The 27,770-nt window shown below is 39.0% G+C and overlaps 1 protein-coding gene across 6 annotated transcripts in view; it reads right to left on the bottom strand.

The window, feature by feature from the left end:
• The window catches only part of LOC5567517 (A disintegrin and metalloproteinase with thrombospondin motifs 9), a 745,053-nt gene that overhangs the window by 245,501 nt on the left and 471,782 nt on the right, over window positions 1–27,770 (bottom strand). For all 6 annotated transcript variants that reach the window (XM_021852717.1, XM_021852719.1, XM_021852718.1 and 3 more), the window contains 2 exons: window positions 26,294–26,469; window positions 7,894–8,037 (listed from right to left, as the gene is read on the bottom strand). In XM_021852717.1, coding sequence (XP_021708409.1) covers window positions 7,894–8,037; window positions 26,294–26,469 — 320 coding nt within the window. The remainder of the gene's footprint in view (window positions 1–7,893; window positions 8,038–26,293; window positions 26,470–27,770) is intronic.

Genomic DNA, 27,770 nt, shown 5'->3' with positions numbered 1-27,770 from the left:
TTAGAAATTTTTCTTAATTAAGAGAATGTTTTAATTCTTTTAATTAGGAGATGTGTATCAGTTATGGTTTTAGTGGTTTTCTATTTGAAAATCTGAAAAATTCTCAAAATCTTTCACATTTTGAATACTTTTGAATGTCTTAAAATCCACATATGTTTGATGTAAAAACTACTTAAACACACAAATTGAGAGCTTTCTTTGCCAAAGTTGACATTTTCGCATTCGTATATCGTGTGACAGGTACGATGATAGGGTGCAGAGCTACTCGGGCACTTACATGAGGCACTTTGGCACTTTGAGGGGTTTTTCTCGAGTGAAAGGTCTGTAGCTTTGCAATAAGATGCACTTCGATACGACGCACATTATGTCCAAATATGAGCTCAGTACCTTTCAAAAAAACCCCACAGCCGAAGTGAATCAAAAGTGTCAAGAATAGGATCCTTTCTACTCTATGTCCAGGGAAGTCAAAGAAAAGATTTGAAAAGATCGTGGACCGACCGGGAATCGAACCCAGACACCTTCAGCATGGCTTTGCTATGTAGCCGCGAACTCTAACCACTCGTCTAAGGAAGGTCCCAAGCTTACAAGACTGGTTAACTCCATAACTGGTACACCTATTCTATGGCAGAATTTTTGGAATTAATGTTTTGTCAGCAAAGTAACTCAAAATTCCGGAAAATATCGTACACAACTCTCGTATATGAGTAGAATAATATATTTTTCAAAGTTAACCATTTATCAAATTGCTATTTGTTGATAAACTGGGCAGTCTGTTGAAATTTTGAACGGTATTGTAAGTTTTCAATAAGTTCTTTTTAATTCAAGTCCAAAACCTCGAGCTAAAATATTCCCATACATTTTTTTCAATGCCATCGCAATCGAACGACCAACTGTCTGGCAGTGCCGATCCACTCCGGACCGGGGAGATTGAGTTTTCGCCTGTCAAATTAAAATATCGCATTGCCTCTGTTCAGCGCGTTCCGGTCTGGTTCGGCGATGATGTGCAAACAAATTCTACTCGAAGAAGGATTCATTGCCAGCGATGACTCAAAGCCAAGCGAGACTATGCACATTGGGATCCATATTGAGAAATGGCCAAAACTAACTAGAAGAATTTTGAAATTTTGATTTTTTTACCACTACATTTTTTTAATTTTCAAAAAGTTATATTTTATGATTCATAATTGAAATTGTACTAAAATTAAAATTGCTTGAACTTCACATTGGCATAAGTAAAAAAAATATAAATATTTTCTAAGAAATAGAGTACAAATGAATACACCAGTATGTTAATATAAGATATTTTTTGATTGAAGCAATAAAATTAGTTACGGCCAAATTTTATTTTTTTCCTACCATTGTGCGATGACGACAGACGGAATGCGTGGCAACATTGCGAAAGGATTTACACGAGAAATGGTTTTGATAGCAGCCTGTCAGTCAGTCAACCAGTAAGCCAGTGCGCGGCACGAAGGATTGTTGCTGGTTCTAGAATATGGTGGGGTGATTAAACGAATGCGAGACGATCCATTAGTGATGGGTTTTAATTTTCACCGGTTTGGTGGGATTTTGTTTTAATTATGTTTTTTTTTGTTGGCGGGGTAACGAATGGGATTGAAAACGGGAGTGAGTCATGATGTTTGTAGGGGAAAATTTGGCAAAGATTCAAAAGCAAGATAAATCGTTTAAGGATTTTCTGTTCACACCAATTGGCCATTAAGAATGACAAATGCGAAAATGAAGATTAAATTCAGTACAAAAATAATTAGGGGAATTGTGCCAGTTTTGGCCACCCTAAGGTAAAATATTGTTTATACATAAATCAAAAGACCTTTGATCACTGTCAATACGTTAAACGAAAGCTTTCAATCCATGCTCAGCAGCAAAAATATAAACACTAATCGGAAACTTTGTTTTTGTATTATATATTGGGGTGGCGAATACTGGACAATTTGCACCAGTATTCGCCACGTTTTTAATTTCGGTTCCTGAATTCGCCACCTACGTTGATTTCTTATAGAGAGTGGCGAATCAGGAACACCATGGCGAAACAAGGTTCAAAGGAGCGAACATTTTAAGGAAAATGATTTGTTTCTATTATTTTCTGAGTAAGAATGTTTCCGTATCATCTTAACGGTATATAATCCTGGGTGGCGAACAACTGGTACATGGCGAATACCGGTACACCTTCCCTACTGCTGGATGGTTGAATCATCTCATGCCCTTAAATGTATTGAACGCAACAACATTGGCAACGATATGTTGGTACTCATGAAAAGCAGAGCCTATGGAAGAGGATAACTCTACTGCGCTCAGAATGGGTGTCATTTCATAGACATTTCGAGACCATAATGGGCCGCGAAGCTGTGATTGACACTGGTTAACGACAAAGATGAAACAATTGGATTTGACAAGGCGTGTCGATAAGAGTTGTATATTAGAGGTAGATGGCCGGCAAAGGATAGCATGAACTAAGTACGAGCGAATCAATTCCAGAAGGAAAATTCAGCAAATAGAATGTATGAAAAGAGATTATGCCAAGAATTCACGACTGCTCCGCCATATTTTTTAGGAGTTTTCTAGAGATTTTTACAAAATCTCTTTTCAAAAATTTTACAAGAATTAAATCGAAATTTCTTCAGTTGATTTTAAATACATTAGAGATTGTTCTCAGCAATAATGTCACTATTTTTTCCGTGGATAGTTACAGGCATTCTACTTAGAAAGTATATCTTCCTAGTATTTATTTGATTGTGAATTCCTTATACATTCCTTATACAGCGGTTTCTATAAAAGCAGCTTCTTGAATTTGTTCAAGATCAGTTCCAAAAAATCCAACGCGAAGAAATCCTCGACCGGTGATATTCGAAACCTGTGACCCTAGGTCTTGCTGAATAGCTACGCGTTCACGGCCTTGTTCCTTAATCTAATATTTCCGTAAGTTGATGGCCCCTTCAATATAGTTCTATGGAGGTTTCACTTTAGTGAAAATAACAAGAGGAATCCAGGAAACAGACCAGAAACAATCGACTTCATAGTGCTCAGCAAGATATGATAACTCGTAATGACAGAATGGGTCCATTGGCCACGTACATACATGAGGAATGCGTCCGATGATCAAATCCAGACACCTTCTGCATAGCTTGGCTTTATGACCACAGTTATTATGAAGAGGCTATGGAAGTACCACCCACATGAGAGTTATGAGATTCTAAATTTGGGTATCCAATTTGTCAACTTGGTTCAGCACTATTAAGCATTCATTACTTCCGGAGCATCATTTATCGACACCGAAAACGTCCGATAACAAGCTTCAAATTCGATTCATTTTGGAAACACTTGTTCGAATAAGGGAATGGCAGAATGATTGAATTACCAAATTGCTGCAATTTCGATTATTCAATCACATTATAGACTGCGGCAATCCTTCGAATCATCAACACACCACGCAGTCTACACAATCTGCAGAAGCCACGTCAAGAGAATTGAAATCCACGGCTACTGCTTTTGGCAACCGGCAAGCAAGAAGCTGCTAATGATGACCGATGATGATGAGCATCATAAATAATGAAGAAGACGAAACCGGCCCCAATCCGTCTCGACTTAACAACTCCTGGCGGGGGATGGCGTTGAGGGGGGGGCAATGAACGAAAGTGATTCTAGCCGTGCCTTCATTAGGGTGGTTCAGTTTGAAAATACCAGCTCTCATAGCTTTCTTATAGTATCTATGATAAAAAAGAGTTCTGCCAATTTTGTAGTCATTTCTGTGATGGTTCAAAAATTGAAAGCCAATGTACGTTTATATGGAAATTGCTGTGTAGAAATTTAGAACAATGATTTAGAGCAAGAATTTATTAAAGAACAAATTTATCGGCTCTAAGCCTAAACTTATTCTTCAAACCATAAAGAAGAATAACTCGTAATACTTCTTTGTGGATTGAAGAATAAGTTTAGGCTTAGAGCCGATAAGTTTGTTCTTTCATAAATTTTTGCTCTAAATCATTGTTCTAAATTGCTGAAGAGAATAAATCAATCTGAGAAGGTTATTCTATTGGTCTTGGCTTTCTAGCCATAGAAAAAGCATCCGACAGTGAATTTCAGAAATCTTTGTTTACGGAAGACACTGGCCTCTCCGCCAAAAGACACATCTGTAGTATTGCCTGTTCAATGGACAACAAAACGCGCCGCCAACTTTCAAACTGACCAACAAAATCGTCGCCAGCAAACAAATCAATGGAGATGATTTGTCGTTATGTTGGTAAGACTGTTGGAGCGTCAAATTCGCAGCAGTTGGTTGGCTGGCGACGGTTTCACCGTTCAATTACAAATTGTCGCGTTCGATAAGGTGCAAATTTTACAATTGCAATTTTAATTTTCTCCATACATTCAAAAATGAAACATTTCTCCTAATGGTTCCAAAATTCAACTTTTATATTTGAATATTAATATGATAGGCTAGCTTTACCGGTGTTTGTAGTAAAATGTTAGTTTTTTTCATATACATTTTCATATAAACCCTTCAAATCTATAAGCCACCTTCAAATAATTACCAAAACAGCTGAAAAATTTGGTTGAATTCCAATTTTCATTATAAAGTTTTTAAGGAGAATATCTAAGGATGTTTCAAACAACAAAAAAGTTTGAATTACCAATCTCATATTCAATCTTTTTTGTTGATTTGAACTACCCTACCCTCCATACATCTTCGGGTGTTAACTCTACTGGCAATTTCTGATCCAAGAGCAATTATGTAATTCGATCCACTGCACTGCACCACCGCCGAATCCGTGTTTCTGGGACTGAGTTAGATTTGTTTGTTTTTCTTGGCGATGGCGATCACTTTCCTTCCACGGTCATGGTCAGGCAAAAACTGACCAAGTGCTGGTCGGCGTACTCAATCTCGATGGGTCGTCGCACTAGGATTGCCAAGGGGTGCCAGGAGTGGATAAATTCGCTGAACCTTCTTCGCCGGCTTTGGCGTCGTTGATGCAGCAGTTGTTGGGTGGAGTGTGTTCGACCCGGCTCATTCAAGTATGAGTTTGATGGCAGTCAGAGGCGTAGTCAAAATCCCCCCCCCCTGGCCGATGGAAAAAGTTTTTTTTTTAAAAGAAAATAAGGAAATACATTTTGTGTTTAAAATTTCGAAAGCCTGGGTCCAGCCATTTGATTTCGAAACATGATCAAATCAGACAAAAAAAAACATCCCTTCTGTAGCGGTTCATGATGGACAATGTACCGCAAGTTGTAACAAGTTTAATAAATAAGAGTAGGGAAAGAGAGCCCCAAAGAGAGAGCGATAATAAAATTCTTTTTTCTCTCTTGTTTACCCTTGGGGGGTAGGTGTTTTGTTTTACTGGCACAATAAACTATCCCCGAACATTCGATAGCAATGGTGTTCCCCAGGTTTGGAGCTTGTTTAGATTGGTTTTATCATGCACTGTAATCCTCCCGATCTAATCAGAGCTGTAGCAGAAGATGATAAACAGGTTCTCATGATGTGCAACGAATCATTTTTGTTACAGAGAACGATAAGTGAGAGATACTCTCAATTCTCTTAGAATTCAACCCCTATACATTAAACCGATACGAGTTTTGGACATCACTTAGCACACGTGAAATTCGTGAATGAGCTTTTGAGACCACTTGGACCCCTACACCATACGGATGAAAGTACTGACGACGTCCATGATGGCAGTATATCTAGGTCTGGTTGGTAAGCGATGACGACGCTGCACGGTGGTTGTAATTACTCCGGCAAACGGATTTAATGATGAGGTTAATTGCATGTTGCCAACGACTACTCTGCGATTTCAAGACGCGATAGAAGGTGCGTTGTTGAACGGGCCATGAATTCTAATTTTGGGATGCAATAATACAGTTTACAATGTACCAGATATTATGACTACGAAACGGATTTGGAGAGCGTACGAGTTAACTTGAACGATATCTGATTTGGTGCTACCTTGTTGCTAATCAGAGCACGTAAGAAAACAAAACTAATCTGGATTCCGTGAATCAGGAACAACATGGGTTCGTTTGGAGTCCATAAAAGACATAAAATGGTTTTGGCTACTCAACCTTGTACTTTGAGTACCCTGCATTGTAAGATTGAAATGAGTAAAGTGGGGCGAAAGTTGTTTTCAACAACCTCTCTTGACATTTTTTTCTTGGAATTCATATGATCATTGAAAACGGGCAAACCTTAAAAAATCATTCTTACTTATCTATCTTCTATCTTCTATCTTCTATCTTCTATCTTCTATCTTCTATCTTCTATCTTCTATCTTCTATCTTCTATCTTCTATCTTCTATCTTCTATCTTCTATCTTCTATCTTCTATCTTCTATCTTCTATATAAATGGAATGGTAAAACAGCTTTAGCACAACCCAGTGGATTTACCTGATTCTTTCACAGTTAGGTCCCTGAAGTGTTCCGGCATTTTTGTGTATAAAAAACTCAGGTTATAAATACACCGGAAAAGTCGGAAAAGTGAGAGTGGATATAATTGTCATTTTGTATGATACTTTTCATGGCGTTTTGACAGCCTACTTGATGGCAAGACAAAGTTTGCCGGAACATTTAGTTACATGATAAAATTGAAGTTTAATCCTTCAATACTCAAAGTTTTTATTTTCGGTCTAAATATAATTTTAAAACACTTAATTGGTCTACAGAACAAATGAATGACCCATGCCAGGTATAAAAAGTTCCAAATTTAACATTAATTCCATCCACGTTCTTATCGCACCTATCCAAACCGGTAAAGCGGCTTATTCATCGGACGAAATGCAGCAAACCGCACGAGTGCTACAAATTTGGGCGATAAATCCCAAATTAGTGCCGAAATGTTCGGCTCTAGCAGTTTTTCGCACAATCACATCCCCCGTGTCGTCTTGCATCGGTTCGGTTCGTTTGCTAGTGATGGAGCTACACCGCCCATAACAGTATAACTGTCCCATATGGATTTCTGAAACTACACCTTATTTTCATCGCAACATGTATTATTCAATATAAACTTCACTACGCATATGGAAATTGACACACTTTGTTTGAAAATAATGAGAAAAAATATGAAGTTGGCACAGTTCCATATGAACTTTCAACCCAAATATTTAGCAACTGGAAATGAAATATGTTTGTGGTGATCTAATCAAATACGATATGCAGAAATGTACTAGAACATTAAGAACATGTGTAAGAAACGACAATCACTAAACTCTGAAAGCTATTCTATATGGGACAGTTATGCTTTGATGGGCAGTGCATATCTCTAGAGAGGCAGGTACCAACCAACCCATGCAAGATGACAGATTTATGTTCTGCTAAGTGTGCTTGATCATCAAACCCATTCGAGATGGTAAAACAATTTGGAAATTTGGGCGAGTTGAGAATTCGTTGAAACGGGTTTAGCGGCTTGTTCACGAATTGAAGAGTGATTAGCGAAGTTTGTTTTTTTTTTACTTTTTCATACAGTTCGGTATGCAAATATATGGATCAGTACAAAATTTGTTAGCAATGATTCACTGTCAAGACAAGACATTGAACTTTAAAGTCTATTTTTACTTCAATACAGTACCTTACCGATTCTCCGATTTTGGCGACTGTTCTAGAGTGCAAATGTGCAACTTTAAAGCAAAGCCATATTGAAAGTAGCAGATTTCGAAAACAGGATCCTCTCGAGTTTATTTTTGGGATTTCCTGATCAATGGATAGCGAAGCTGAGCTTGCCATCGATCAATACCCCAAGATGCCTAAGGTATCGCTTGATATATTTTTAGGAAATTTGTTCATAAATTTTTCCTGATACATCCTAATTGAAGGTCACTTCAACTGTTAATTATAATTGTCGATCGCATTTCGAAAATCACAACAGAGACTGAACTTTTACTTACCATCCCCTCGCACAGCGAAACGGTAACCTCGGATTTGTCGTCGCCAACCACACGACCCTTGTAGTAGCACCGCTTCAGCTGATCGTGATCCAGGTGGTCCTCGGGCCTCTGCAGGGTTTCGTTGGCGGAGAAGATGTGCGTCACCTGGAAAAGATTTGGAAGAAAGAGGAGTAATTGATTCTTCGTTAGTTGATATTTGACACTTGGAATTGTTGCCCATAGTACAGCAAATGCGATTCTCGTAATAAGTCAAGGTTTGCCTAAATCGAGGTGCGATTTGTTGAGTTTTGATTAGCATTTTATTATTTTTTTTTAAGAACTCTTAAAGCACGTGTTAAACATCTTTATCAGCATAAATTTTTCTCCATCAGATGTAGGTTATTTTTTACCTTAGGAATTTCGTTCTGAATTTACACACGACACGGGCTTACTCATCTATACACCTCCATTATAATATAAAGGGTAGATAAATCACCCCCGATGGCACTGCACCGTGTGCAAAGTTCTTATCCCACTTAAGTGGAGTTTGGATAATTTCAAATGCACTTCCTCCCACCATCCAAAATAAGCGCCAGTGGCGGCTGCTAGACGATGATCTCCACCATCCAATTGTTGAAACAATTCCGCACATGTGGGAATAACAAATGCCACCGCGTATACAATATACAAATTGGCCACAAACTGACCAATCCCAATCTCCCAACTTCCTCCCGATGGCACACAAACGTTTGGGAAATGATGATCATTGCTCTGCGGGTGGTTTTCTGGGTGGTGCTGCATTTCTCCTCTCGTTAGCAGCGGCACTTGATGTCCGAGTGGTGCATTCGCACAGCGGTTGCAGCCACATGCCGATAATGTAATTACCTTCTCAGGATAAATTATTGGACCACTTGAAACACTGACCGAGGGATAGCGTTATGGTTTTATCTGACTGTGTGGCTGAAGATTACGCTAAATGAGATGGCCAATCGATTTCTGGAAACTTTGTAACTGGTCAAAATTATTCTCCAGGGTGGAAGGAGCTTGCCCAGTTTGATCAGTGTCGTACTCTCGTGAATCTCTGAAATCACAATTTCCTTCCAATTGATTTCTTGTAAGGGTGAAATAGATGATGTTGATAGTATAATATAGAAAGGAGTGATCATTAGACAAATTTTACGAGCAACAGATCACAGCAGCAACCTCTAGACCAGATTTTCAAGTGAGAAAGCAATACCTAGTAAATGTAGAATATTTCTCATTTATCGCTCACTGTTACAATCATGATCCGCAACTCATCATGAGAGTCTGTTTATCATCTCCTGCTTTAGCTCTGATTTGATCAGAGGGATAAAAGCGCATGATAAAACCCATCTAAACAAGCTCCAAAGCTGGGGGGCACTATTGCTATAGGATGTTCGGGTATTGTTTATAATGTCAGTAAAATAAAACCCCCTGTCCCAAATGATAAATAAGCGAGAAAACGGGTTTTATCATCGCTTTCACTTTGAAGCACTCTTTCGCTGCTGTTATATATCAAGCTTGTTACTAGCGGATTTTGGGGCAAATGAGCCCCCTTAAGCAAATTGTTCTCTAACTTTGTCTAACACTTATAAAACCAAATAATTTAGCCTTATTGTGTTAGTTTCGCATCTTTTCATAAGCACTGTGCTATTAAAAAAGAAAATAACTTCAAAATTATTAGTTTTGGAGCTTTTAAAATATCATCCAAGATAGCCTAGTTTTCAACACTATGGGCCACCGAATGAACATCGCATGTTATTCCACTTTTAATGAAATTTTCTTTATTTACTCTTAATGCTATTCGAAAAGCAAAGGCTTATTGATAATTAAAAAAATATTATTAAGTATACCGTCATAAGGGGCTGCTTTATAACAAAGTTCATCACATGCGGAGCTCTCTACTAGTCAATTCAAATATCTAAAATGGTTATTTTTCTATCCGTTCAATACGATATATGTATTACCCTTTTTATTACGATGAATATGAAAAATCAGCACTAAACAACGGCAAAATCTTTATTTAGAAGTAAAACGGTACTTAACATGCCGAAAGAGGATTCTTCGGCGGCCGTCGCTTCGGCGGCCGTTGGATTTGCACGTGTGATTGCTGGAGACTATTTACAGGATCGGAGACATCGCTCGCTGTTCCTGCTGACCACCATTGCTGTGCCCAAGGGCCAAAGTGCACATCTGGTGATCGCCAAAGGACGTCAGATAAGTACAATGTGCACTGGAGGTTGAGTGGCTGAGGTACCTGGCTTGGCTTGCATTGTGCACCTGCCAGTGGTGTGCTTGCTCTACTTAGGGTAGACAAATACAAAATGCTCCTGATGAGTATATAAATCGCATGCATGATTGTACAATTATTAGTAGATATTGTGGAGATCGTGTTTGAGACTCTCTGGTTTTTCGATTTGAAGGGTGAATACGAAATTATTACGACACATTCAACAGGGCATAGCTTTTCTACCTTTGGGTAAAAATCAACCAAATTTTACACACTTTCTAATTGATGTGTATTGTTTACATGCTGTCAAACTCGAAGTCATGTTTTTCGATTCAACGAAAATGGAGGTGAACCAACGCGAGTCGAGAGAACAAATTCATTCCAAGCACCTGGAATTTCCTGACCTGTCGCACCGGCAGTTGAGAAAAATGTTGAACATTCACCATTCAACCGCCTCCAGAGTGTTAAAGCGGTTCCAGGAGCGGTTGTCGTTGGACCACGGCAAAAGAGCTGGAAGAAAACCGGGACCGGAGAACAAAAATACGGAGGGAAAGGTGAAGCGGATGATTAAAGTAAACCCCAACGTCTCAAGCCGTGGTTTGGCTAAAAGATAGGCATGTCGCAGAGCTACGTCCAGAATGCAAAGAAGAGAGCTGGACTACAAAGGTACATACAAGATACAGAACTTCCCAAACCGCGATGAGTGGCAACAATCGACGGCTAAGACTCGGGCACGGAAGCTCTACGAGAAGATGCTGACAAAATATGGCTGATGTGTGATGGACGACGAAACGTATATAAGAGCCGATTTTAAGCAAATTCCGGGGTTGGAGTTTTTCACCGGAAAGAGCATGTTCGATGTGGACGACAAGTTTAGAAAGAAGAAAATGTGGAAGTTTGCCTTCAAATATCTCATTTGACAGGCCATCTGCTCTTGCGGACTGAGGAGTGAGCCTTTCGTGACAAAGGGCACAGTAAATGGCGAGATCTACAAATCTGAGTGCCTCGAGAAGCGCCTTTTGCCGTTCTTGCAGCAGCAGTCTAGGGTGCCAATGAAAATCGATTTTTCGAATTTCAAAAAATGGTAGGGCTCAAAAGTTTTGTCTCCTCGAAAAAAGTCCCCATGCAAAATTTGAGCTCAATCGGACTTCATTAAGTGGACCCCCAAAGCGGTCAATGTTTGGCTTTTTTGACATGGAATTTCCGAAATCGAAATTTTTTTTTGATGCCAGATGTCTTAGAAATGCATGAAACGTCGAGATCTGGTTTTATTTGGATTTTTTTTTTTTTTTTTTTAAAATCGACCTTTTGGGACTTAGTAAATTTTTGAGTTGGGGGGGTAAATTGAATTTGAAATGAACGATTTTAATTCAATTGCTGAGAAATTCAAGGCAATAGTATTGAAACATATCCTATATGATTGTTGGTTACTGAAAGCATATGATATGTGATATTTCATTAGAATGGTTCATTTACTTTGCATTAGGGTGGTCCTTTTTGTTGAAAAATAAAAAAAAAAAATAGAATTTTAATTAAATATTGAAGACAATAGTATTGGAACATCTCTCACATTATCGTAAGCCATTTTCTACATTTAATATGTGGTATTTTATTAGGGTGGTTCACTTATTTTCCATTCAGGTGGGCCATTCTGTCGAAAAATCATAATTTGAATGGGATATTAAAACAATAGTATTTTATCACCTCTTTCATCATCGTAGGGCATTTCCTTCATTAGATTCGTGATATTTTATTAGGGTGGCTCACTTATTTTCCATTGGTGTTTGCCGAAAATTAAAAAAAATCAAGAAATTTGAAATTTGATCCTTTTTTTTAGCACAATAGTATTTTAACACCTCTTTTATAATCGTAGGCCATTGTCTTCATTTTTGTTTAGAGAGGCTTTAAATTCCTCTGAATTCATGCGCCTCTAGTTCCATTTGATATACGACATCATCGTAGGATACTGTTAACATATTTCATTAGGGAGTTTCTCTTACTTTCCATTAGGGTGCATCATTTTTCGTATAGTTTGAAACCATGATTTCTCGAAAAAGTCTCGTCCAATTTCCTTATTTATGGTATCATTGTAAAAATTTCAACCTTAATATCTACAGACCGAAAGATTATGGTGTGGACTACTACATAATATTTGCGTAATGTTCGCCGAAAAATGTAAAGGTAACTTAGTTAATAACAAAAGAGTTTTCTAGAAAGCCTCTCATTGTTAGAAAGGTCCTTTTGAAAAGTTTTGCGTGATTTTCATTCGGAATGCAACACTTCACTAAGCTGAACCAGTTCGGAGTCCTCGTCTCCTACAAAATCCGCTTGCTACTTCGTGATTTCAGATGCACTCATCTCAGAGATCAAGCATTGAGCCTCAGTGACCTTTCCAATTTAGTTTTGCGAATTCCGAAGGAAATTCTGAAGGAAATTCTAAAGGAAATACCGAAGGAAATTCCAAAGGAAATTCCAACGGAAATTCCAGAGGGAATTGCAGAGGAAATTGCAGTGGAAATTCCGAAGGAAATTCCAGTGGAAATTCCGAAAGAAATTCCAGAGAAAGTTCCGAAGGAAATTCCAGACGAAATTTCTCAGGAAATTCCAGAGGAAATTTCACAGGAAATTCTAGAGGAAATTCCGAAGGAAATTCCAGAGGAAATTCCGCAAGAAATTCTAGAGGAAATTCCGCAAGAAATTCTAGAGAAAATTCTGAAGGAAATTCCAGAGAAAATCCCGAAAGAAATTCCAGAGGAAATTCCAAAGGAAATTCCAGAGATATTTTCGAAGAATATAGGGGAAGAAGAAATAGGGGAAATACGGAAGGAAATTCCAAAGTAAATTCCGAATGAAATTCCAGAGGAAATTGCGAAGGAAATTCCAGAGGAAATTCCGAAGGTAATTCCAGAGGATATTCCGAAGGAAATTGCAGAGAAAATTCCGAAGGAAATACCGAAGGAAATTCCAGAGAAAATTCCGAAGGAAATACCGAAGAAAATTCCAGAGGAAACGAAAATTATAGAGGTACTTCCGAAGAAAATTCCGAAATTATTTCATAGCTTCAAAAGAAATTCCAAATAAAAATTCCGAATCAAATTTAGCATGAAAGGAATTTAGCTCCAAAAGGAATTCCGAAGAAAACTCCAGAAGAAATTCCGAAGCAAATTGCAAAGTAAATTTCGACGAAAATAACGTAGAAAATTCCAAATCAAATCCCGAAGGTAGCTCCAAAAAAAAAAAAATTCCAAACGAAATTCCAAAGCAAATCCCGAAAGAAATTCATAAGCAAATTCAAAAGGAAATTCCAGAAAAATAAATCCGAATGGATTTTTGAAGGATGTTCCGAAGCAAATTCCAAAGAAAACTCGGACGAAAATTGCGCAGAAAATTCCAAATGAAATTCCGAAACCAGCTCTAAAAGAAATTGCAAAGGAAATTCCATAAGAAATTTCAAAGGAACTTCCGAAGCGAATTCCAAAGGAAATTCCGAAGACAATTCCAGAAGAAATTCCAAAAAAAAATCCAAAGGAAACGCCGAAGAAAATTTTGAAGAACTGAAGAAGGAAATTCCGAAAGTAATTCCAAAGAAATCCAAAATAACTTCCTGAAGCAACTTACTGAAAGAAATTCATGAAGAAATTCCAAAGGAAATTCTGAAGTAAATGAGATATGAAGTTCCGAAGAATACAAAGGAATTTTAAAGGATACTCATAAGAAAATTCCGAAAAAACAATACCAAAGTAAATTCCGCGAAAATTCAACGGAAATTCCGATGAAAATTACGTAAAACAGTCCAAAGGAAAATTCCGTAAAAAATTCCAATCAAAACTTCTAAATAAAATTTCGAAATCTCCATAGGAAATTCCAAAGGTTATTCCAAAGAAAATTCCGAGGAAACTCTATAACAAATTTGGAAGTAAACTTCAAACGAAATTCCGAAAGAAATTTCAAAGAGAATTTTGAAGGAATTAATAAAGGAATTCCTAAGAAAATTTTGAAGAAAATTTGATAAGTAGCCTCAAAAAAACTGCAAAGGAATTTTAAAGGATACTCCTAAGGAAATTTCGACGGAAATTCCAAAGTTAATTCCGAAGGAAACTAAAAAAAATCCAACGGAATTTCCGAAGCAAATTTAAGAGGAAATTCTGACAAAAATTGCGTAGAAAATTCCAAAGGAAATTCCGAAAAAAAATCCGAAGGAAATTCCAAAGAAAAATCCGTGGAAAATTCCAAAGGAATTTCCGAAAACTCCATAGGAAATTCCATAAAAAAATTCAAAGCAAATTCCAAATGAAATTCAAAAAGGAATTTCTAAGGAAATTTCGAAGAAAAGATCACAGCTCCAAAAAAAAATTCCAGAGGAAACTTCGATGGAAACTTTCGAAAATACAAGGGAAATCCGGAAAAAAATTAAAAAAAAAATGAATAAAATTGTAAAAGAAATTTTGAAGCACATTCCAAAGGACATTCCGACGACAATTCTGAAAAATATGCAAAGCGTATTCAAAAGGGAATTTCTAAGGAAATTCCAAAGAAAATTCCAAAGCAAATCCAGAAGCAAATTGCAATGAAAAAAGAAAACTCTGTAGAAATTCCAAAGAAAATTGTAAAGGCAATTTCTAAGAATATTCCGCAGTAAATTTCAAAGGTCCAAAAGAAATCCCAAATGAAATTCCGAAGAAAGCTCCAAAGAAAATTTCGAAGGAAATTCCAAAGTAAATTCCAATGCTTTGAAAGAAATTCCAAATAATATTTCGAATACAATTCTGAAGGAAGCTCCAAAGATAATAACACAGGAAATTCCGAAACAAATTCTAGAAGAAATTCGGAAGGAAACTCCAAAGCAAATTTCGAAGGAAACTCAAAAAGAAACTCCGAAGTAAATTTCGAAGAAAATTCCAATGAAAAGTTCAGAATGAAATTCCGGAGGACACTTCATAGGAAATTTCGAAGGAAATACCACAGAAAATTCAAAAAAGCACTTCTTAAGATACCGAAGAAAATTCCACAGGATATTCCGAAGCTAATTCAGGATAAATTTCCGATTTTGATAAAAATTCCGTAGAAAAAAAAGGAAATTTCGTACAAAAGTCCAATAAAAAATTTTAAAAGGAATTTCGAAGGAAATTCCGATTAAAATTCCAAAGGAAACTCCAAAGAAAATTCCGTGGAAAACTCCAACGAAAAAATCCATATGAAATTCCGACGAAATTTCTAGAAGGAACTTTGTTACATCTTTGAAGAATAAACGAGAACTGATTGTCAAAACTGGAATTGCCTACGTTGTCACAACCGAATCGCGTGTACTATAGCAAGCAGAAGGCAACGTCCTTTTGTTTCGGGAATGAAGGAGCTCAAGGCTGAGAATCTCTTTTGAAAATATAAACTAAACACTTTTGTTGCCCTTCATCATCGCCCATCAAGCTATTGTCATAATTTGAATACGTCAAAAATTATTTCATTCCTTTTCTATCTGTATTTTGATTATGGCAGTTAGAGTTGTGCTTCACTGAATTCACTGATGATTGTTATTGGAACGTTTTATTTTAACTATCCAAAAGAAAACCTTAATGAAAATAGCTTAACGAAGAGTTACATGTCAATGAAGAATCATGATTCAAAACTATACAAACAAAGTTGATTTGTTAGATCTGTTGAGAATATTTTACAAATTAAATGATCACCCTTATGCAAAACTGAGGACAATAGCCCCAATGAAATATCACATATTATACGTTAACAGTGGCCTACGATGACGTAGGAGATGTTTAATTATTCTTGTATTTACTATTCCATTCAAATACTCAATTTTTTTTAATGGACCACCGTAATGGAATATAAGTGAGCCTTCCCAATGAAATATCACGAATCTAATGAAGGAAATGGCCTACGATGATGAAAGAGGTGATAAAATACTATTGTTTTTGATATCCCATTCAAATTATGATTTTTTGACAGACAGGCCCACCGTAATGGAAAATAAGTGAACCACCCTAATAAAATACCACATATTAAATGTAGAAAATGGCTTACGATAATGTGAGAGTATTCCAATACTATTGTCTTCAATATTCAATTAAAATTCTTTTTTTTTATTTTTTTTATTTTTTAACAAAAATGACCACCCTAATGCATAGTAAATGAACCACCCTAATGAAATATCACATATCATATGCTTTCAGTGGCCAACAATGATATAGGATATGTTTCAATACTATTGCCTTGAATTTCTCAGCAATTGAATTAAAATCGTTCATTTCAAATTCAATTCACTCCCCCAACTCAAAAATTTACTAAGTCCCAAAAGGTCGATTATTTCAAAAAAAAAAAAATTCCAAATAAAACCAGATCTTGACGTTTCATGCATTTCTAAGACATCTGGCATCAAAAAAAAAATTCCTCCCCCCCCCCCTTTGGAGATTTTTCATGGGTCAAAAAAGCCAAACTTTGACCGCTTTGGGGGTCCACTTAATGAAGTCCGATTGAGCTCAAATTTTGCATGGGGACTTTTTTCGAGGAGACAAAACTTTTGAGCCCTACCTTTTTTTGAAATTCGATGGCAAAATTTTTCCCATACATTCCATTGGCACCCTAAGCAGCACGACGAAGCTCTGCTATTTTGGCCAGATTTGGCATCATGCTACTATTCTAAAAGTGTCCTGGTGTAGTATGAGGCCAATTCTGTCCATTTTGTTCCAAAGGACATGAATCCGCCAAACTATCCGGAGCTGCGCCCGGTGGAGCAGTACTGGGCAATAATGAAGCGGGAACTTCGGAAGAGCAAGAAGACAGTCAAAGACGAGAAGGACATGTTGAGAAAATGAAAAAAAAAAAAAAAAAACAACTGAGAACTGGTACCGGATGACACTGTAAAGGCTTTGAGGGCATCAAGCGAAAATGCCTTCAATTTTACACTGAAGGCTCCATCGATCTACTTTTCTTTTGATTTTTGAAGTAAATATATGTATAAAACTACTCTAAAATTTTGGTTCGATTCTAAACACTATCAGAAAATTGGCATGACATTTTCGGTGTCGCAATCATTTCGAGTTCGTCCTTTATTGCCTTTGAAGGTACAATTTGAGATTTATGGAAAGTGATTATTTCACTTTCATCATATTGGCCTGTCTTCTGTCAATTGACGCGGTCGCTTAAGGTCTCGGGAGTGAGTTGTGCTAACAGTGATTGTGTAGTGATTCCACTCACCATGCCCCAGCATCGGGCCTTAGAGCACTTGTGAAGCAGGAACGTCATGCCTGGGTTACGTTGGACAACATACAAGAGTTTTTGAGAACGTACGATGACCTACGCGACAAGAATGAACTGCAGTTTCTAATGCAGAGATTAGACGAAGTGTACAATAAATATTGTGAAGTACGAGTGAAAATTGAAGTTATCACTGATGACTTGGAAACTGTTGACGTGGAAAGTGCTGTTCGTGATGAAGGTGTAGATGATGCTCCAGTCGATCAAGCAGCCATGGCCGAGGCTCGACGGAGGGAGAACGAAGAGATCTTCAAGGAATTCGAGAACAAGTACTTTCGCATGAGGCAGCCACTCCATACGAAGATGATCGGAAACCAAGAGGATGACAAGTAGGAGCCGAGGTTTGTCAGCCGTCGAGGATGAAGTATCCGGAATTGAGACTCCCAACCTTCACTGGAAAACACTCGGACTGGATCAATTTCCGGGACAACTTCAGGTCGTTGATACACACCAACAACCAACTAAATATGATTGATAGGTTCTGAACTGATTGCTCAGAAGCATTTGAGAGCTCTCTTCGCTGTCGCGCCAATGAGGACTGAAAGCTTCCAGGGACTCAATCATCTTCTGACGACGTTCAGGGTGAACCTTCAACAGTTAGAGAAGTTAGGAGAGAGGCCTAACGATTGGAGTACTCTGTTAGCGTTCATGCTTTCCCAAAGGCTGGATGACGATACGCTTCGTCACTGGGGAACTCACCATACTTCAAAGGACATTCCTACTTATCAGCGCATGGTGGAATTTCAGTCTACGTCTGCACGAAAAAGTAGTGACTTCAAGCCTCCAGTGGTTCACGCTGCTGTATCGCCCAATGGAAACTGCCAGATCTGTAACGGTGGAGCACATTCGATCGAACAGTGTAGGCTAGACTGATGCAAATTTTGAAATTTTTGCTCCCCTATGCTTAAACGATGTCAATTATGATGAAAATGATCCTCCCAAAATTTGAAGTGATTCGGAAGAAATTTGGTTGTGCACAAGCTATTTGAAGTTTATATGGAAATTACTATGGAAAAGGCAAACCTTTTGTGTTCAGTCATCTAACTGCTCGTCATAATAATCTATGGAAAAGTGAACACACTCATCTTATGTGAAATCTTCCCAGCTACAACTTTGCCGAAGACCACATTTTGATGGGACGTAAGGATAATTTGTTATCATTGATAATAAAATCTAAATCATGCTGAGATGATCGTTCAATTACTTTCAGAGCAACACTGCTTTTTTGCTATAGAACATAGTAGCCTGGATTACTTTGATCTATACTACCCGCCAGGAGCACCACTGTTGCCTGCCGAGCAGTTGGTTAAGCACGCAAAATGCAAACCTACTTTATGATTATGAATAGCAATTTATCCTGATGTCCAATCGAAATGTGCTCTTCGGCAAAGTTGTAGCTGAAAGAATTTCATATGAGTAGAGTTTGTTCACTTTTCCATAAAATATTATGACGGCAAGATAGGGGGCTGAACACAAAAGGTTGGCGTTTTCCATAGTAATCTCCATATAAACTTCAAATGGCGTGTGCTCAGTCCAATTTCTTCCGAATCACTTCAAATTTTGGGAGGATGCTATTTACCATAATTGAAATTGTTTAAGCATAGGGGAGCCAAAATTTCAAAATTTGCATCACTCTAGTGTAGGCGTTTCGAGAAGATTAAGGTCATCGATAGGAAGGCAACCGTTCGACGGCTTGGATTGTGCTTGAACTGTCTACGGCCAGGGCACTACGTCATGGATTGCTCGAGATCTTCGTGTGGCAAGTGTGGTCAAACCCATCATCACTTGCTTCATCCATTCCTGGCTTCAGTGTATCAGGAACAAACTTCGAGTCAGCCCTCCTCCCAAGGCCCACCGTAAAGACCTCAAATCACGAATCCACCACCCCAGCATTCGAATCAGGATTGATTCTACGTAATACGAAGCTGGGATGGATTGTCGCCGGCGGTCTTCCTGAAACGTCTGTGGTCAGTTACAGCACTGTACCTTCGTCGCCAGTGACTTTTGAAGAGCTATACGAGGAGTTAGCCAAATTCTGGGAGTTGGAATCATGTCGCACGAAGAGTTGCCTGTCGTTTGATGAGTCTACCTGCGAAGCGATATTCCAGAAGGCGACTACCAGGGATTCAGATGGGAAGTTCAAAGTAACGCTACCGAAGAAGAAGAACATGCTGGAAATACTTGGAGAGTCGAAGGCGATTGTGAAGAAATGTTTCCTAGCTATGGAAAGGCGGTTAAATAGAAACGCGGAAATGAAGGCGTTGTATACGGCATTCATGCAAGAGTACCTTTCCATGGGTCATATAGAAGAGATAGCCATCGATGATGAAGAGTCAGGTCCGGAATACTATGTTCCACACCAGTGGTTCAAACCAGACGCACTACTACAAAACTAAGAGTAGTTTTCGACGCATCCTGTTCAACGGAATCAGGTGTGTCCTATTGTTCAGGACGACCTCCGGTGGTTCCGGTTGTTCAAGTATGCAGTAGTAGGAGACGCGGAAAAAATGCACCGGATGGTATGGCAGCACAAATCTGATCAGCAATTACACAAAATATTTTGGAGAGACTCGATTGATGAACCATCACCACCGTAACATACGGAACAGCCAAGCCTCGCCAAGCGGTGCCTGAATAAGTGTGCTGAAGATGGAGCAGAGCGATATCCATTGGGATCAGTGGTGGTCAAGAAGAGCTTCTATGTTGATGACATGCTTGCAGGTGCGTACACAGTTGAGGACAGTCAACAGCTCTGTAAGGAAGTTCTGGAACTTCTCAATGGTTCTGGGTTCAATCTGCGGAAATGGAACTTCAAAAATCCGGATGTTCTGAAGAAAATCCCTTCGCATCTTCGAGACGATCGAGTAAAACTGAATTTGGATGAGAAGGCAACTGTGAAGACACGCGGGAGCTGGCTACGGATACGCTGTGGATGAAGGTTCCAGATTGGAGGCCAGGTGGACCAATTACGCGTCGTATTGTGCTGTCGGAGATAGCTCGCCTTTACGATCTCTACGGCCTAGTTGGTCCAGTGATAGTCCTCGGAAAACTTTTTCTTCAAGATCTTTGGAGTGGAAAATACTCCTGGCATGAGTATTACTCACCAAGCGGTGTGCTTCAACTGAAATAATTGGAGTTCCGAACGAATCTGCGTGAGTTGGACGCCATATCTGTTCCTCGGAGGATTAACTTCGGAAAAGATGTAGTCTCGTGCGAGTTCCATGGATTCAGCGATGCAAATGAGAAGGCGTACGGAGTTGCGATATATTTGCGTTGTGTGAATCAAGAAGGTAAAGTCACAATCAATCTTCTAATGGCCAAGTCAAGGATTGCGCCGTTGGAAAACCTCAGCAAAAAATAAGAAGAAGCAGAATATCCCATGGCTGGAGCTATCAGCAGCGCTATTGTTGGCGCATCTCCTTGAATCTGTCTCCTCCAGCATGATGATAGCTGCGAAGTCGTTTTTCTGGACGGACTCGACAATTGTAAAATGCTAGATATCTTCGCATCCGTCTAGATGGCAGCCATTTGTGGCCAATCGTGTATCGGAGATACAGCATGTCACGATGGAGGGATTATGTAACCACGTTCCAGGAATCGAGAATCCCGCGGATATAATTTCGCGAGGCGCTGAGGCGGCTGAGATAGCGAATAATTCGCTATGGTGGAATGGTCCGGAATTGCTGAGAAAGGAGCTCACTATTGGCCGAAGAACGTGCAGGTTCATGAACAGCAGTTCGATTCAGTTACTCTGGAGGAGAGACCGCTAGTGTCAGCAGTTCTGCAGATTCTGCCTCCAAGTGAGATATTCAAGTTACGTTCGAGCCTTTCGAACCTCGTTCGTCTGACTGCTTGGTTACGCTGGTTTTCCTTCAACTGTAAACCCCAGAACAGGCTGCAAAGAAGATCGGGAATCATCACAGTCGCGGAACACGAAGAAGCCTTACTAGTTCTTGTTAACTAACTCAGTCGGAATGCTTCCCATTGGAGTTATCGGATCTTGCAGCAACGAGTGCTGTTCGATGGAGAACTTTGTGTCGGCGGCCGACACGGTAATGCTTCAGTCTACCGCGGGCGTAAACACCCGATCATACTGGAGAACCGTCATCCACTGATAAAGTTGATAATGATCAATTACCACCATCGACTGCTACATGGAGGACCGCAGTTGATGATATCTCGTGTTCGCGAAAAATTTTAGCCAATGAACGTTCGAAACCTGGCTACCCGAGTAGCACACATGTTATAATTGAGGCAGAATAATTCTTATATGACCAGATCTGGTTATATAGGAGTTATTCTGTTTCAATTATAACATGTGTACTACTAGGGTAGGCAGGTAACTCACGAGTGCATGAAGTGTTTCAGAGCGAAACCACGAGCTCATGAGCAGTTGATTTACCGTTCGAGAGAGTATCGCCAGCCCCTACATTTCAACGAGTGGGAATTGATAGCTGCGGACCGTTCGAGTTGCAGCTTGCGAGACCAAATGCTACATCTGCCTTTTCGTCTGTATGGTCAGCAAGGCCGTCCACATTGAAGTGGTTATGGACCTTACAGCTGATGCATTTCTTGCTGCTCTACGGAGGTTTGTTGCCCGACGTGGAAGGCCGAAACAAATATTCTGCGACAATGCGACAAACTTCGTGAGAGCGCGTTGGCAGCTAAGCGAGCTCAATCGAATGTTTAGGCAGTAGCAATTCCAAGAACGACTGTCTGCAGAAGCAGCGCGAAACTCCATCATCTTCAACTTCATACCGGCCAAGTCACCCAATTTTGGTGGCTTATGGGAAGCCACAGTATAATCTCTAAAATGATATATGCAGAAGGTTATCGGCACTAGAAAGCTATATCAAGACGAGATGCAGACAGTTGTGATACCTATAGAGGCATGTTTCAATTCGAGACCTCTGACTCCGCTGAGCAACGATCCAGCCGACTTGCAGGTGCTAACCCCAGGAAACTTCCTGATACAACGTCCACTTACTGCGATACCCAAACCAAATCTTCTGGAACTATCAGAAGGTAGACTCTCCAGATGGAAGAAAGTGCAGCGCTACAGTCAGATGATCTGGAAACACTGGTCTACTGATTGTCTGTCAAACCCCCAACAACGCAATAAATGGACAAGGCAGCGAAACAACCTGCACGTCGGGACTATGGTTCTATTCAAAGAGGTTGTCTTCCACCGCGCAAGTGGAAGCTGGGACGTCTTTAGGCATCCTGCGGTATAGAATATCGCTATTGCCTGGGGGCAACCCTACAGTTATGTATATTATCATTTGTGTGTCCGGGACCAAACTGATGCGTTCTCCCTTTAGATGCCCATGGTTTGATTTTTTTTCTTCATTAAATGGTTGGCGTTAAGTCAGAGTGGACCAAGTGACATTTTTCATATTTTGAGAAAAATGGGCTTAAAGTCTAACGCTTTATAATTTTTGAACTTTTGAAAATGTTGGTTCAATATTTTCACACATCTTTGTGTTACCTTCAAACAATATAACGTGAAGTGATAATCATGAAAAATCTTAATCTAAACCTCTGATTAAACGATTTTTTGATGAACTATGTGTACTTGGTCCACTCTGACTGAACTATAGATCACTGTTCAGTGAGTTGGTTCACTCTGACTGAACAGTTTCTAGGAAAATAACAATCATTTAATGCTTGCATGGGCCAACTGGGTGCATATCTTTAAGATAAACAGATTTCCAACATTCTTTGACATCAGTACCGCAAATTCTTCAATAATCCATATCGTCAATCCAGAAATCAGTGGCATTACCCAAGTAACCAATAAGCATTTCAAAAAGCACTCATACAGCATTATATGCGTCAGCACGGCAATGCATTAAATGCTCTTTGAAACTATAGCTGCCTTTAGTGCTTCACCAAAGCAAGTTTTGGCGAAATAACGGGCTGTTTTAATGCTACTCCTTCAGAAACGTTGTAAATTACTGTCAAAAAAGAGTAACGCCACCCGTGGAGAGCAAAACAAAATAAAAATACTGTTCATCTCCATTCTCTTTCTTCCTTTCTCTTTCTGTCGCCGTTGCTATTTTTGAAGTTCTTGTTAATCTGGTGCAGTCTTTTGTTGGCTTTATTCTAGATCGAGATTTGAATTCACATACTGGTGTTTAGTAAAGTATTAACGATAGTGCTCCGTGCTGCCGAAGTGATAATTTAATACCCTACTTCAGCTACACCCGATGATTTGTTTCTGAGCAAATGGATGCAGAATATGTAAGAGCGAGCTTGTTACCGTTCTAATGAAATTGAAGATGAATGAAATTGCGTAAATGATTTTATTTTCCCGTAGAGCTTAGAGCTCTTAATACAGCTGATATTTGTTTGTGAAACCCCGCATGCATTAAAGATTAAAGAGTTTAAAGAAAGAAAAGTAATCACGTTTTGGTTTCCGCAGTGGCCATCATTGCTTTCAATATATCTTCTGCTATTTCATCAGATGGAAAAGCCATCCCACATATTAAGCATTGGCATGAGAGAGACGGAATGATTTTATAATTAGTAACATGCAATCTGTACTCTTCTTTCTTAACACTTGTACAGCAACAAACAAGCATGTCGGCTTCTCAGAACTGAAAACATCTCTTGCAGCGAAAATGCTTATTAACGACAGAATCATTTAAGATAGCAGTGCTTCTGCTGATTTAAGACAGCTAAGCAATCAAACTGCTCAGCTAAAATATAAAGCAGGTCAAGTGCTATAAGCATTCTGCTGGGCGGCTTATTCAAATGCTTGTCGGTTACCTGGGTACGGTTGCTTGTAATTTAAGATTTTGCAGGATCAGGGCATTGAAGACCAGAAATATTGAAATATGCGTTCAGTCAGATTGGACCAAGTGAAACTCTTGAGTACTGGCCAAAATATACTGGTCCAATAAGCGGGTTCTATGGCATTTCATAAATACACCATTGAACTACCACAAACTTCTATCGGACTCTGAAATTGACTCGAAAAATGCAACAATCAAGCAGTTTATTGCTTTTCAACACTTGGTCCGCTCTGTCTGCACAGAAATTGTTGGAATTCCTGACCACCAATCCAAATATGGTAAATGGTAAAAAATCAAAATCAAATGCTTCATATTAAGTAACATTTATGAGTTTCAGTTGATGGATGAATAGAAGAATCATTCTATGTCGAAGATTTGACAAATCTCTTGAAATGTTTTTCATTTCCCCGCATTCCTCAGCGAGCTGATCATTTTCGCTATTATGGTAAAAAGCACTTGGTCCACTCTGACTGCATACTTTTATCGATTTTTATTGATCGTCCAAAGTAAATTTATTACATTTATCTCGCAGTTTACAAAATTCATCAAATCTGATCAAAGTGAAATGGAGGTAAGGTAATTTCGCATCTAATGGAAGAATAATCCAATTTTCCCAAATTTTGTACTTGGTCCTCTCTGGCTTAACGCCGACCAAATTAAAAAGCAAATGTTTAGCCTTAAAAAAACGCAAGATTTTTTGTATTCCACCAGTACATTGCATCTCAATATTTTTCTAGTGAATTTTATATGTCTTATAAGATATTTTGAATTATTTAAGAAAACTGCTCCAGAGTTAGTATAAAGGTCATGAATTACTTAAATTTGGGTGATGCCATTGTGAGAAGACCATGACAAATGCCTTTTAAAATATCAAGAACTAGTTGTAGAAACATCTAAGAAAATACTTACAAACATCCATTTTAATTTGACCCCATTCCAATAAATTTTGCTCTTGCAACAATATTGCTAATGAAACACTAGTTCAAACAAACTCTATACTTTGCAATTCTCAACCTAAACACAGGCATCGGCCACTAAACGAGTTCCACGAGCCAGTCAGAATCGTAAGAGCGCATCTCCTGCTCTATAAGCGTGAAAACGATACCTCCCCGTTCGCAAGGCAAGTGAGCATCAATTTTAACTGCAAACCCGCGCGATAATAATCATATACCCGTGAGTGCAATTACACACTTTTACAATAATATGCTCTTCATCTTTTCCTGCCTCGGGTTTAGCTGCTGGAGTATTGCCTCCACAAGTAAGTGGTCACAGCGCGAAATGGGTTCACCTCCGAAGCGTGTGATATAGACCGGTGGTTTCCAAACTTGTTTGATGCTGTGACGCCTTTAAAACTTCAAAGAACATTCAAGGGATTATTGAAACTAAAAGTTTTTGAAATCGAAGCTCATGAAAGCAATTACTTAGCAACTGAAGAGAAGTCTATCAAGAATTTTGAAATAAGGCTTCTCATTATCATGCCACAAAGGAACTACCAAAAAGCGATTTGTCAAAATTCAATAAAAGGTTTGTATGTCAGATTTTTTGATAGATTGCGACAGAAGCTCCGACTAAAATTCAATAGACTTTCTTAATAGTAATTGCAATGGCTTAACTGCCCTTTTGAGGAGTTCCGCAAACCACCGGTTGCGAAATCCTGACATAGTCCGAAGACAAGGCCTCCTTAGGACTGCATCGCTTCTCACTGCAAACTGTTTTCCATCGGCAACGAGCGCCCATGAACACAGTAGGACATTTCGATGACGGACGCAACAGAGCAACACACGTTGCTGACCACCATTAAGCACGGACTAGCCATTCACCGTCTGGCAAGTGTGGAGCAGTCCGGGGCAATCGTCATAAATTGGCACCCACTAATTGGAAAATTGCGAACCACGTGTGCCACGCCGCCTAGGGCAGGTCCACCAGCTGTCTTCCCGGTTGGTTGCTATCATGGCCAGCACTCTCATCATAACTGGAAATTTCTCCCAAAGGATAATTATCTACCTAACGAAACTATTTCTAAGCTATTGAATTTCTGATTCGATTTCGATTCAATTTTGATTCATTAGTTTCAATTCTCGTTCGCTATGAAAGATTTTTAACTAACCTTGATATTTTTTGGATCTTCTGGCATGAACTCGCCATTCTGCCACAGCTTTATATGCATTTTCAGACCAAATGCGTTGATTTCGTATTCTGGGTGAGGATCCCAAACTGGTGAGGACCTATTGCGGTACAGGCCTGTTGGGTGGAATTTAAGTGCGTAGTGTTCTCCGGGGGTTTCTGTAATTGAAAGAAATTGAAGGTTTGTTTAGTACAACACTATCATTCAATCGAAATGCAGATTGTAACGGAATCTTAAGACTAAGTTATCTATTAAGTAGGATAATTATTCTCATCGAAATGAGCTGACAAAGATTCCGACAACAAAATGCCATTTGGATCGATCAGTCGTTAAGGAGTTCGATGACACAACGGGGAGTTCCTTGTTTCTGAATTAATTACCAACGAACGTTCGGTTGGGGTCAATCCGCTCATAAGTTCACCCAGCGCTTGCAAAAGTCAATGGATACCTTTTAGGGTGGGGGATAATTAGTCGGATCGCGAGTTTTTACGATGTGAGTCCCTCGAGTTTTATTGCTTGAGGGTGCACTATTAAAACCGATTGAACACATCTCCGTCGACAGACCGCCCATCAGGAACAAGGAATTTCGATGCTCTTTCACTGAGTTTCGTGTGTTTTGCTTAGGGCTCTAATGAAGGAAGTGCGGGAATAAAGTTTGATGTCGATAATAAAACGGTTAATTTGTTCCGTCTGGTGGCGTCTAATGTGGGCATTTGCTGAAGTGTTTGGATTGTCGTTTTGATGCTGTGATGAGGTGCAGTTCATAACATTAATGGTTGGCTTTTTGTGTATTTTTTACGAGTCTGCGCTGGAATGGAAATATGCAAAAAATGTGATTTGGAATGACTATAACTCAAAATATGCAGAAGAAGATGGAGCATTTCGTGACTATTAATAGGTCTTATTCATCTGCTTATTATATTGCTTATCGTTTATCATGTCAAAATATGGGCATTATCAAAGAAATCAATATCTAAATAAATAAAATTGGGAAGGTGTTTGTATGTCACGGAAAAGCGTGCTAACAGGTCCACAGATTCACAAAACTCTTACACTATTACCTTTGCTAAGGCCGCAGCGTGTTCGCACGTAGGAGTGAAATAGGAAAGTTGTTACAACAAATAATAAATTTAAACAATTACACGATTTGAAAAATCACAGATTATCAAGTTACATTTGTAACGTTCCCAATACTATTTTTATGGAGAACGTCACTATTTGAGCCCTGCGGGATGAAGAAGATTCATAGTCCTCAAGTTATTTCCGTAAATACAAGTGTATTAATACACTTTATTGCTTTAGGAAACAGTGGTACACATTCTGTCCTCATAGCTGAATTTAGTTGAATTATATAGAATCGACCCCTTTGACATTTACAAGTTGATGTCTGTGGTCGGGAAGCGACAAATTGCACAAACTAATCCACAGATGCCTACTTTCGGGCTATTTGAGCACGTCA

The sequence above is a fragment of the Aedes aegypti genome, chromosome 3 (assembly GCF_002204515.2).
Source record: "Aedes aegypti strain LVP_AGWG chromosome 3, AaegL5.0 Primary Assembly, whole genome shotgun sequence".
Lineage (NCBI taxonomy): Eukaryota > Metazoa > Arthropoda > Insecta > Diptera > Culicidae > Aedes > Aedes aegypti.
The sequence above is the reverse complement of the archived record's forward strand: the minus strand, read 5'-3'. Positions and strand labels throughout refer to the sequence as shown.